The following is a 12,773-nucleotide window of genomic DNA, read 5'->3' as shown; positions in this document are numbered from 1 at the left end:
CCAGGACACCCTGCAGGACACCAGCAGTCCTCACCACAGCAGCCCACTCCCGCTCAGGAGGTGCGCAGGAGGGCTGGGCTGGCCGCAGCTCTTCTCTCCTGGCTTCACATCCCACCCCAGGCAGGGGTGCAGTCAGGAACTCCTTCTGAGGAAGACGTCTGTCAAGACACCCCTTTATTTTTCAAGCAAGGTTTTGGGAGGTACCACTTGAAGTTTAACATTCAAATAAAATCACAGATGTTAAATCCTGTTAAAATCTCTCCCAAAAAGTATTTCCAAGCCAAAGGCCCACAGATGTCCACGAGAGAGACAGCAAAACTCTAGCAACAAAGGTGTTTAATGGTTTCAGAAGCCACTTCAGTAAATTCTGAGCTGAAGGGCCTGTCACAGCTGGGAGAACTTCAATTCACACCACAGCTTTGTTTTTAAGACGATGACTATCACAGGCATCATTAAAAACTGACATTCAAAACTTTCACGATAGACTTGCTATTAAAGGTCAACGAACCTGTTGTAGGGAAAACAGGAACCCGACCCCTCAGGGCAAGGGCTCCTCCCTGGGACAGGCTCTCTCCCCAGGGCATCACCTGTGCCCAGGGCCAGAGGATGACCAGACAAACACAGAAACAACAAGCCCTAAATGGTCGAGAGGCTCCCTGCCTCAGGCACGGCCTTAAAACAATACACATACGCAAATCCAGACTCACAAAACTGTGCAGCGAGAGGGGAGACAAATGTTCAAAATGAGAAATGTATCGATCACGTAAATACATGAAAACATACGTAACAATGCTGACTAAAAATACAAGTCAAGATAGCTGAACTGATGAAGATGCAAAATTGTATGCCTATCCCACCAAATTCGGGCTCCACAGGAGGCATCTGCGGAAATGCTGTTCTAGGTCAGTACTTCTCAGCCAGGGGGGAGTTCTGTCCCCCAGGGAATATCTGGCACTATCTGAAGACATTTTTGGTCGTCATGACTGGGAGTGGGGGTCCCACTGGCATCTGCTAAGACCCTACAATGCACAGGACATGAAGTACCCAGCCCCAAATGTCAACGGGGCCCCAGTTTCAAAACCCTGCCCTAGAGGATCACAGGGGTTTTTCACTTATGCTGCAATAAATTGTGCTGAAGTAAGTATTTATTAAAAAACAAAAAAACAAAAAACTATGCGTAAGGACGTAAGTAAATTTAGACCATTGCAAAGTTAAGTTCCTGATTTTTTTAATGAAAAAAAAAAAAAAAAATACAGACCTTGATAACATGTCCCAGACAATAGATGACCTGTGTTGAGGACTTGTCAAGTGCTCACGAAGGCAGTATTTCTGCAAGTTTGAGCAGACTGATCAGGAAACTGCAATCACGATCGTACCATCCACAGTCCCTTCGGAGCGACCCGCCCCGCTGTGGACCCTGCTGATAGGAGCCCACCCCTCCCCGGGGAGAGCTCGGGGACCAAGAGCCCTGGCACCCAGGTCAGCACCTGCGGGACAGGGTGGAGGGCAAGAGAGCTGTCACCCCGTCTCCGGGGTGAGCGCCGGGAAACAGGAAGAGGATGCGGTGGTCAGAGCTGGGGAGCGCAGAACACACAGACGAGCGTGTGCAGAAGCAGCAAGCAGGTCAAGAGCGCCAGTGAACGGGGAAGGTGAAGACCAGGGCGGCAGCCAGATCCCGCCAGGGCCCAAGCTGCAGTTCCATCCGCCCTGAGGCCCAGCACTACCTTGGTCCCTGGACCCTGTTAGAGTCCTTTTTTCTTTATTCCTGTGTGAGCCTAAACCCCTGGACTTGAAGTCAGCCTGCTCCCTACCATCCTGGGGCCCGACCACAGCAGCCAGGTGTCCATTCGTCACAGATGCAAACGACAGAGGCAGCATTTTCCACCACGTGCCCTGCGGCCTCTCCCCTATGAGGCTCTGCTAGGCCAGAGGCTGCACCAAAAGACACACACCTTTTGGGTGATGGGGTCGCCCTGAGCAGAAATAATCCCCCAGATGGAGCACATCACCCCACACTGAGCAGCTCACCCTCAGGGGAGGGCCGGCAAGGCTGCTGCTGGACCCGTCAGGGCGAGCACATCCCAGCACCAAAGGGAAGACTCAAGACAAAGGGGATCTGAAAGGTTCACCCAACTCAAAGGCCCCCAGTCCTGCAACCTGACTGATCAGTACTTTTCAAGATTCTGAAAAAGCTGCAAGACCTTTTCCCCAAGGAATCCTAGACGGAACGAAGCAGCTGCTCTGTCCCCTCCCCAGGTCCCCCAGATGCGTGTTCAGAGTCACAGTGCTTCCACACGGGGAGTCTGAAGCCACCTTGCCAGACGGCACATTAGCTGGGCCAGCACCTGGCCCTCTGTCAGCGAACCTCCCAGAAACAGTGACTAGACCAGTGGGGCTGACATAGCAACACCAGGGGTGGCTGCTGGCCGAGGGTGCCCAGCAGCAAGGCACTCTGTCTACTCACTGGAGGGCAGGCAACACGGCTAGAGGGGCCTCATTTGACAGCCTTTGCAGCCAGGCCTTTCCAACCAAACGACCACGCCTCCCAGCCCTCGAATGTTGATTCTAACAATTTCCAAACTGAACCTTTTCAACACTACATTCCACTTTCCACATCTTGCTAAACAGCTTGTACAAGATAGAATCATAACCCATCACAGCTGTGAGTCGTCACGACTGGGGTCAGACAGCAACCCCACATGGCCTCGCCCCACAATGACCCCCGACTGCTAAGCTTTGGGTTCCCTTAGTTGCACTGTCTTTACTTCCTCATCCCCTTTGCCATCAGGACAAGCATTTGAGGAAGGAAAAAGGGGGCACATACATCCCTACTAAGGATGGGCTGAGCGTAAACAGCCTTCCAATGCAAAGGCTTGTAACTTGGTCTCTGTGAACCTGAATGAGAAAACGAATCACATCTTCATCTGCAGTAAGATCTGGCTGAAATTTAGCACTCATTCAATTTCGCAGGTAGACACGCAGTCCTGAATAGTACCTGTGACTTCTTCACCAACGGAAACCACAGATATTTTCACAAAGCATTAGCATTGTACAAAAATCTCAAACTGTCCGTTACACTCATCAACACTCAAAAATAAATTACTAGAGCTGGTGCTTGATCTGTTAGTAAGTAAGCTAATAAAAAGCATGAAAGGACATTTATCACCGGTTTGGTTCAATACTTTGATAACTATATTTCAGTATAATACGTTCTCTTCTTGATCCTATTTTATTTCCTCTAAAGCACTTTTAGGAGGAGGAGCCTGGAGGCCAGGAGAGCACAGGCCCTGAGGCCCAGGATTGGCAACACTCTAGCAGTTTCAAAGTTTTCTTCTAAACAGTTTCAATTCGTTTGCAACAAAAGCGAAAGCTGTAACTAGAATATTACCTTTCACTAATCCTAAATAGTACTTTCCTAAAGTTACAACACTGATACAGAAACCTAAATGTAGCTACACTAGAGAACACGTGTTTACATCCAGTTCCCTTACTGTTGGCACTTAAATCATGGGCACAGACTGTTAATCTTTCGAGTCATATTTCAGCTACCATATTTCATCCATTCTAGTTCCCACTTGTAAATCTGGCATAGGAAGGGTCCTTCCACTGCTGCCCTCAGAAAGCACTGTGTCAGTTAATGTCACACAGCCGTGCACCGCTGATTCAACCAAGTACCGTCCATGACCCACACACCCCTCTCCACACCCGGTAAAGGAACACGATGAAAGACAGATCTGAGTCAGTGGTCCACCGTCCAAACCCACGTGCAACTAGATCTGAGAGCATCACCAATAACTGCACTGGCAGGACTTTCACGTTTCGCTCCGATTCTCCCATACAATATTTAGAATACGTTATATAAAATACGAGGTATTATATAAACACATAAATTCTCTTCCAAGAGGTCAGAAAAACCCATACACGTACACCCAGCGAAAGCTGGGGGTTTCATTCACCGTGGAGTGGGAAACACTCCCTTGCCGGAGCTTCCAGCCCCTCATGAGCGGCACCTCTACCCCGGACGGCCGCAGGTCTGCGATCCGGCCTGCACATGCCCACCCGCGTATGCCCAGGTACCCCTCCCCCCCGAAGGATCTGCCTTCTCTCCCCACCCCCCCCACCCCGGGGCTCCGACCCCGGCAGCGCGCAGCAGACACATCCTAGCAGGCAAACGCCGCAAAGGAGAACCTGGCGGCCCGAGTCTGGGACCCGCTAACAAAACGGCATTTCAACGGCCACGAAATGAAGCAGACTCCGCTCTCCCCGCCTCTTCTCAAGCGACTCGCCATCTCTGTCTAGAGGAGCCTGGGCCCCGGCCGGCGGCCGGCCGCGCCCCGCACGCCCCTGGTCCCCGGCCCCGCCCCCGCCCCGCCGGCCCCGCCCCCGCCCCCGCGGCCCTGAGCCCCGCCCCGCGCGCCCCCGCGGCCCCCCCCGCGCGCCCCCGCGCCCCCCGCCCCGCCCGAGCAGGGGCGCGCGCCGCGCTCCGAGAGGGACGGTTGGGAGCGCGCGCCTCGCCGCGGGCCCCGCGCGGCGGCGGCGGCGGCGCCTTCCAGAAATTTCCGCGTCCCTCAGCCCGAGCCGAGACACCCGCGGGGCGCGCCCCCGCGCCGGCCGCGGACCGCGCCCCTCCCCTCCCCGCGCTCCCCTCCCCCACCCGCGCCCCCGGCCCCTCCCGGGCGGCGGGTCCGGCGCGGCCCTCCCGGGCGGCGGGGCGGCGGGCGCGGCGCCTGCGGGCCGGCGTGATTGATAGGGACGCGGCGGCGGAGCGGCGGCGGCGGCGGAGCGCTTGAGTGACAGCTTACCTGGGTGCCAATCTTCATCACACTGACAAGCGGCTGCAGCAATCGGGACCCGCAGGGCCGCGCCCGCGTCCAACCGTCACGCCGACGCCGGGCCACGCGACACAGCCTCGCTCAATGGGAGGAGGGCGACGCCGACGCGCGCCGCAGCGGGCTTCACCGCGGGGGCGGGGCCTGCGCGCCGGGGGCGGGGCCTGCGCCGCGGCGGCCGGGGGCGGGGCCTGCGCGCCGGGGGCGGGGCGGGAGCCGGGGGCGGGGCGGGCGGGAGTCGGGGGCGGGCGGCGGCCGGCCCCGCCCCCGGCCGCCGCGCCTCGGCGCGAGGAGAGGCCCGCCCCACTGGCCGCGAGATCCGCCTCCCTGCTGTGCAGCTGGGGGCGTGGCCCCCGCGCGCCACGCCCCCTCCGCGCGCCCCTCCGCGGCCAGGGGAGGTGTGCGGTGCGGGATCGGGTGGGCGAAACCATCCGCGGCGGCCCGGTGGGGAGGGCGGGCCGTACCACCCGCAGGAGGAGCCTCCGGGCCCTCTCCGCACGCCGGCACGCCCCACCGCGGGGCCGGCCCCGGGCTGCCCTCGGAGGCCGGGCCGCGCGGGCGCCCGACGCCCAGTCCCCTGCCCTGCGCGGCGGCCCCTTTGTGCACAAGCCCGAGGCAGGCCCCCCCGTCCCCCGCCTGACCCGGGCGCCCTGGGCGCGGCCCAGGCCCCAGCCAGCGCCGCGGGCTCGCCTCCGTCCCGCGCTCCGCCCCGCGCCGGGCCCGGTACCGCGGTGACCCCTGCAGGCCCCGTCCGCAGGCGAGGTGGCCTCCCTTGGGGCGGCCCGGAAAGTGAGTTCCCTGTGCAAGGTGGACCTTCACCGGCGGGGTTGCCGTGCGCCCGGAGACGTGAAGGGAAGGGCAGGCCTTCCCGAGCGCGGAGGCGCGGGGCTTGGCCGGCTGGCCGGTTTTGCGGAAACCTTCCTCCCGGCTGGGATCGCTGTCTGGAGAAGGGCTCCCGCGCTGCGCCGGGAAGAAGCCGACCCAGGACGGGAACACGTGGCTGGAGGGTGCCAGGGGTGGGTTTCAGTCGTGAACAGCCCGGGAGGACATCCCTCCGAAGTCTTCAGGGCCCCACCAGCACCGTGAAGCCACTGGCAGCCTGTGCGGCCCTGCAGAACCGCTCCGTTTTCCAGAGAGAAGGTTGTAGCAGCGCCCGGGCTCGGGGGAGGCCAGTGAGCCACCCACCGGCGGAAAGTTGGACGGAGGGGACCCCAAAATCTCAGTGATGCAGACCAGCAGCGTATATGTGCAGGGCCCAGTGCAAAATGGAAGTGCAAGGTCCCTTGTTCAAAAGGGATTAAGGGTTTTAAGACAGGGACAGCAGAGCTTCACACCAAGCTTGGGCCCCCACCGACTGCACTGCTCACAGGCGCCCTGCAGCAGCCCTGGCTCAGCGGCCTTGCCCTAGTCCCGGCCCGGGGCCGCAGCTTTCACCTGCTTCCCATGAAGTGTGTGTGGGGTGGCAGGGGTCTCAGACCAGGAGGACCCTGATAGCCCGGTACCAGTCACCAGGCAGCTGAGGCCCCGGCCCTGCACCCCTGTCTGGCCCCGTGCCCTCCGTGACTCACCCACCCTTCCTTTCCTTCTGTGCATGGGGCCACCTCCAGAAAAGAGAAAGGGCTGGAAGCACCGTCAGTGATCCTCTCCAGGTTTGTGGCCCTGAGGCTGACACATTGGGGGGCCCTTTTTAGGAAAAATAATCCAAAATGAGGTAGAAGTGGGGTCACCAAGGGCGAAGCTTCCTTTGCTTCGCTTTGCCTCCACCCACGGCCTACCCCCCAGTGTGGTCCCAGGGTGGTTTACTAGCAAAAGAGAAACGTTTGTATACAGCCAGCTCTTCTGGCTATTTTCCTTCCAATTTCTTTTTTAAAGATTTGCGACTATTTTCCCAAGGACCACATTTAGGTGTGTGAAACAAAAAGCCACATATAATTGTTCATAGAACTACCTGGATGACAACACATGCTGTGAGGCCAGGAGGTGAGGAGAGGAGGACACAGTAAAGGGGGAACAGGCAGGGAGTTGGAGGAGGGCATTGAGGGACCCACAGGGAAAGGCAAAAAGAGGTCTGCCAAGGTGCTGGCCAGCCTGATGGAGCCCTGCTCTGTGCAGCCCTGTCTCAAGCGGGAGGAGGTGGGGGAGAATGTAGGAGAAAGGTTAGCCTTGCAGCCCGCCTGGCAGAGCTTATGAGCTGGTGCACAAAGCCTGTGGCACCCAGGATGGGGTGCAGGGTGCTGCATTGTGTAGGGGAGATTACGGGGTGAAGGCTGGAGGAGATGGCAGGGGAGGGCTTGGGCCATCCTTAGAGGATGGCCGGGATCTGGGGCTTTGGTGAGAAAAATGAGCGAGAAAAACACCTAAAAGTAAGAGCAAGTCTCTTGGCTTGTCATAGTGGCCAGTGGGGCTGATGTGTAAGCTGATTCAGTTTGCACAGGTGAGCAGGAAGTCACCCGCTGGTGATCCTTTTAAAAATATGAGTCAGACCACATCATTGCTGTGCTCAATCCCTCCGAGAGTTCCCCATCTCATTCAGAGCAAAGGCAAAGTTCATGCAGTGCCGTGAGGTTCTCCCTGATCTCTCCCCTCTGACCTCAGCTCCTGCCACCCTTCCCCTGGCCCACTCTGTTCCAGTCTGCCACCTTGCTGTTCCTTGCTCACTCCAGCATGATTCAGCCTCAGGGCCTTTGCACTGCCTATTCCCTGTGCTTGAAGCACTCTTCCCAAAGATATCTGCATGGTTCTCTCCCTCACTCCCCGAAGACTTTCTCAACATCACTTTCTCAAAAGAGGTTTAAAGTTGCAAACTCCCAGCCCATTCCCTACCGTCCTCACCCTGCTTCCTCCTCCATGGTAACTGTGAAGATACATGTAACATACAAATGTAACTTATTATGTCTGTTGTCCAACACCCTGTCCCCCCCAACCACACGCATATACACACTAGAATCTATGCTCCAGGAGAGCAGGATTCTCCGCTGTTTTGCTCACTGATGTACGCTAAGCACCTGTGCTAGCACCTGGCCCTGGCAAGTAAATATTTGTTGAAAGCATGAACAAGTGCTTCTGAGACATGGTGTGTTGGTTATCTCTTGCTTCGTAACAAATTATCCTAAACTTAGGGTCTGAAAACAACATACATTATCTCACAGTTTCTGCAGGTCAGGAATCTGGGTGTGACTTGACTGGGTCCTCTGCCTCAGGGCCTGTCACGAGTGGCCGACAGGGCTGGGGTCTCATGTGCAGGCTTGACTGGAGAAGGGTCCATTTCCAGGCTCCCGTGGTTGTGGGCAGATGGACTGAGGGCCTCGAGGCCTTGCTGGCTCTTGGCTGGAGGTCCCTTCAGTTTCTTGCCATGTAAATCTCTCCTAGCAGCAAGGAACAGAGTCTGCTAGGAAGACAGAAATTACGATGTTATGTAAAGTAATCCCAGAAGCATCTTCCCATTACCCTGTCTGTTCTGTTGGTTAGAAGCAAGTCTCAGGTCCTGCCCACATGCAAGGGGAGCGGGTCACAGGGAGACACAAACACCAGGAAGAGAGGGTCCCCGGGGACCATCTTAGGGCCCCCCCTGCCACGTGGCATTTCTTTTTCTGTGCAAAAGAGACCCCTGTGGTGTAGTCAGAAGAGCCCTGGGCTCGCAGTCCACAGTGCTGGGGGTGGAGTCTGGCTTTGCCACTCGCCCTGTGAATGTGGACGAGGCCACTTCACCTCCCTGAGATCCAGCTCCCTGCCTTCAGTGAGGACGGTCATACATCTCTCAGGGGGCTCTGCAGAGGAGACAGTGAGCCATGTGTGGAAGGCCCCCCACGCACAGTGGGTACCTGAGGCCGGGACAGGAGGACCCACAGTTCTTCACGCCTGAGCCTCGGTTTTCTCGAGAGGATAATTCCAGCAATGAAGTCCCTAACAGGTCAGGGTAGGAAACGCTGCCCCCACCTGACACTTCCTCCTCGAGGATTCCCAGCACAACGCAGCAGGGCCATGGCCAATGTTAAAGAATAACGTTGACCAAAGAAAGAATCGTGACTCCCAGGCAGACACACAATCAGCAGGTGGCAGACAGCTTCTTGAGCTCATTAACTGAGCAAGGGAACTGGTAAGCTGTTCCAGCCAGTTCAAAGGAAAATGCAAAGAACAGACACCTATATAGTCAGGAATGTTGGCGTGAACTTTGCAAATTGTGCAGAACTGACTTTGGGTGGGAGGATTTAGGGGATGTGGGGTGAAGATTGTCCCTCCATCATGTGGTCCATGGGCAAAGTCATTTGCATCATCACCTGTCCTCTACAATCTAGACTAAAATAGCTCATAGGCAATGACAGGCTAGACTCCAATAACCCAGAAGGGTGAGCTCTAAAGAATGCATAGTTTCCCTCTAAAGAATGCATAGTTTCCCGTTGGAGACGCCCAGCAAACGTTTTTTTCTTATTCCAGGTCTCTGTACACCAGGTGCATCACTTTGCTAGGGCAGCTGTAAGAGCGCCACAGGCTGCATGGTTTAAACAACACAGTTATTCTCTCAAGTCTGGAGGCTGGAAGTCCAAAATCAAGGTGTCAGCAGGGCTGCTTCCCTCTGAGGGCTGTAAGGGAGAATCTGTCCCAGGCTCTCCCCTAGTTTCTGGCGGTTTGCTGGCGACTTTTGGCATTGCTTGGCTTGTAGAAATATCACCCTGATTTCTGCCTTTGTGGTGTTCTGCCTGTGTGCCTGTGTGTGCCCAATTTTCCCCTTTTTATAAGGACATCAGTTTTATTAGGTTAGGGCCTACCCCAATGACCTCGCTGTAACTTGGTAAAGACACTGTATCTCCAAATCAGTCACATGCTGAGGTCCTGGGGGTTAGGACTCAAACATATGAATTTTGGGGGGATGTGACTGAACCCTCACACCAGGAAATCCTACCCTGGAAACACAGCTGGCCAGGCAGAATTGTGATGGGGACTAGGGCCTGAGCTCTGGTCACAGCATCAGATCACAGCAGGTCTGTGCTGTGTGGGTCCCCTCCCCACCCATTGGTCAGCAAGGTCCCATGGCCATTTCATGATTGGTCACGACACATCCACACCGAGGCCTCTCCTGGCCAGTGGGCTCCAACCCTGGCACCAGAATGACCCAGCTTACTTGGTGGCTCTCTGTCAATAACTGAAAATCTGCTCATCAGGAAAATGCTTACTGAGGAACCATTCTGGGGGGTGGGGGAGAGGTACTGCGGTGGTCCTTGTCTCCCAGGCTTGTCTCCTGGCCAGGCATTCTCCCTGGAATAGAAGCCAAGAATATGAAACACTGGTCAAAAAAAAAAAAAGAAAGAAAGAAAAAAGAAAAAAAAATCACATCCTACAGCAAAAAGCCAACTTCCTCCTGCTTTTTATCCTGACCTTTTATTAACCAAGTTTTTAAACTGTTTTGTTTATATAAACAACCTCATATTTTTAGGCTGTGAAACCAATTTTCTTATCATTTTCAGACAGCCGGAAGCTTAACTGAAATACAGGATCTTCGCCTAGATTTTTGCTACATTAAACTGTATTGTCCAGTTGAAAAAAAAAAAAAAGAGGACAAAACACTGTGGTGGAGGACACCGGTTCTGGCTCAACCCTGACTGCACAGCCTTTGGACAGCTTTGCCAGTGAAAGAGCTTTGTCCCAACCACCTGCCCCAGAACAGCTGTGTCGATGGCACGAGGCTTTGCTCCGCGGCTCCTGTTTCACAGCGGTCACCTCTCCCCGGTCTCGTTGCGGGTCACACCACGAAGGCTGCCCACCCCTCAGATGCATGACAGGTCCTGGAGCTGGCTGCTTCCGAGGAGAGCCGGGCAGTGACTTTTTGAGCAGGACCAGAACAGACCTCCTCAGGCCACATGGCTGCAAGTGGCACGGTGACCTGGCCGCTCGCTCGCAACCAGTGACTTTCCAAAACCAGCTGCTGCTTCAGCTTCCTTTGCATTCGGGCCAGTTTCTAAATTAGGTTCGTGGTCGAGACACATGGTCTGTGATGTCATGTACATAAAAATCTGTTTCTCATTGAAGTTACAAAAGTAATGACAACAGATGCTTTCGCAGGGCTGATCTCACTTTGTTCTGATCGCTGCCACCGGCGTAGGGGGTCGAGGGAGGTGGGCGGGTGAAGCCCACCTCGGCCTGAAGTGTCCAGCGAGGCCGTGCACCCACTGCCTGGCCTGAGCAGCAGGACTGCTGAGCAGAGTTCAGCTTCCCTTTGGTGTTTGCTGTGAAGAGTGATCCAGTTTAAACATTACTCGAAGGCCCCTGGCTAGTTTCCCTGAGCACAGTGTGCTCAGCCTTCCTCCACATTGTAGCACGTGATACGGTTTCCTCCTTTTTTAAGGTTGAATAGTCTTCCATAGTCTGGACAGACCACGTCTTGCTTCTCCGTCACCTGTCAGTGGATACCTGGGTGGTTTTCTCCCTTTGGCTGTCGTGAAGGATGCTGCTGTGAACACGAGTGTACAGACATGGGTTTGAGTCCTTGCTTTCAGTCCTTTGGGGTCGATACCCAGAGTTGGAATTGCTGGATCGTATCATAATTTTATTTTTAATTTTTTGGGAAACTGCCAGACCATTTCCCACAGTGGCCACATGATTTTACATTCCCATCAGCAACGAACAAGGATTCCAGTTTCTCCATATCCTTGCCATTGGTTCTTATATTCTGTTTTTTGATAGGAACCATTCTCGTGGCTGTAAAGTGGTATCAGTGATTTTTGACTCCTTTGCCTCTACATTTCTTTAGCTGTCTTTCTCTCCCCTCCTACCTTCTGAAATACTTAAGAGGTTAAATGTATAAGATAAATTCCTAAAAATGAGGAATTGGGGAGTTTAGACTTAAATTCCTCAGAGGGATTGGAATGAGTCCTTTTACACTACCCCAAAGTCTCCTGGCCGGACCCTGCCCTGTCCCACTCCACAGCTGGCTTTGGGTTCATGAAAACATCCAATATTAGAAATTAAGACTAGGAGATTGTTTTCAAAATATTTTTATTCATTTATTTAAACTTGCAATAAGAACCCAATTCCATTTACTCAATGATAAATATTTTAAAAAAATGATTAGTGAGAGCAGCGGACTTGTTTCATATTTTTGCAGATCTCTGTAACGTCTAGCTTAATAGAAGACAGCTGGATTCTCATAGCTGCTCTGTGTTCTGTCTGTTGTCAGATATTGTTTTAATTGACGTCTTGTGAAGAAAATTTGGCCTCGCGGAGATGTGTAGCAGGAAAATGGGGGAGCGTTTATATAGATTCTCCACCAAAACTGACATGTGGACGTTTCTTACAGGTTCATTGCAGTGTGGACGCCAGCACCACAGCAATGAGCCTGCCATTAGACTAAAGCCCACCGGTCTGCCTGGCCCTGTGGATGGATCTATTACCCACACGTGATTTTGTAACATAGCCGTTTGGTCATTTGGAAAATATTAATTCACTGAGTTATGCAATTATTCCAAATGTTGACCCATTTCACTAGACAGCATTAAAAATAACAACGGCTGGGAGTGTACATTGGGGCAGCCGGTATGGAAAACAGTAAGAAGAGTCCTCAAAAAATTGAGACTAGAACTACCGTATATGATCCAGCTATTCCATATCTGGGTATTCATCCAAGGAATACAGAAACACTAATTCGGAGGGATCGATGCACCTCAGTGTTCATAGCAGCATAATTTACAGTAGGCACGATATGGAAAGAACCTAGGTGTCCATCAACAGAGGAACGGATGAGGAAGGTGAGGTATACGTGTACCGTTATGTGTCTATACACCATATATAGGTATACACCATCATATACATGTGTGCCGTTATATATGCATGTAGACGTAATGGGACGTTACTCAGTCACAATAAAAGAGGGAATCTTGCCACTTACAACAACACAGAGGAACCTTGAGGGCGTTGTGCCCAGTGAAACAAGCCAGATGCAGAAAGACAAAT

At 54.1% G+C, this 12,773-nt stretch overlaps 1 protein-coding gene across 5 annotated transcripts in view; it reads right to left on the bottom strand.

Annotated features, from left to right (window-relative positions):
* The window catches only part of PKNOX1 (PBX/knotted 1 homeobox 1), a 49,183-nt gene extending 44,260 nt beyond the window's left edge, over positions 1-4,923 (bottom strand). For 2 of the 5 annotated variants that reach the window (XM_057696820.1, XM_057696822.1), the window contains exon 1: positions 4,803-4,923. Coding sequence is in view for 2 of the 5 variants with exons in the window: in XM_057696817.1 (XP_057552800.1) it covers positions 4,189-4,289 (101 nt within the window). In the remaining 3 variants the exon portion in view is untranslated. Of the gene's footprint in view, positions 1-1,258; positions 1,330-4,188; positions 4,336-4,802 lie in introns of those variants that run through there. The other 3 variants (XM_057696818.1, XM_057696821.1, XM_057696817.1) reach the window with 3 other exon arrangements.
* Between the last annotated feature and the right edge of the window lie 7,850 nt (positions 4,924-12,773).

Source organism: Hippopotamus amphibius, chromosome 10 (assembly GCF_030028045.1).
Source record: "Hippopotamus amphibius kiboko isolate mHipAmp2 chromosome 10, mHipAmp2.hap2, whole genome shotgun sequence".
In the NCBI taxonomy this organism is placed as follows: Eukaryota; Metazoa; Chordata; class Mammalia; order Artiodactyla; family Hippopotamidae; genus Hippopotamus; species Hippopotamus amphibius.
The sequence above is the reverse complement of the archived record's forward strand: the minus strand, read 5'-3'. Positions and strand labels throughout refer to the sequence as shown.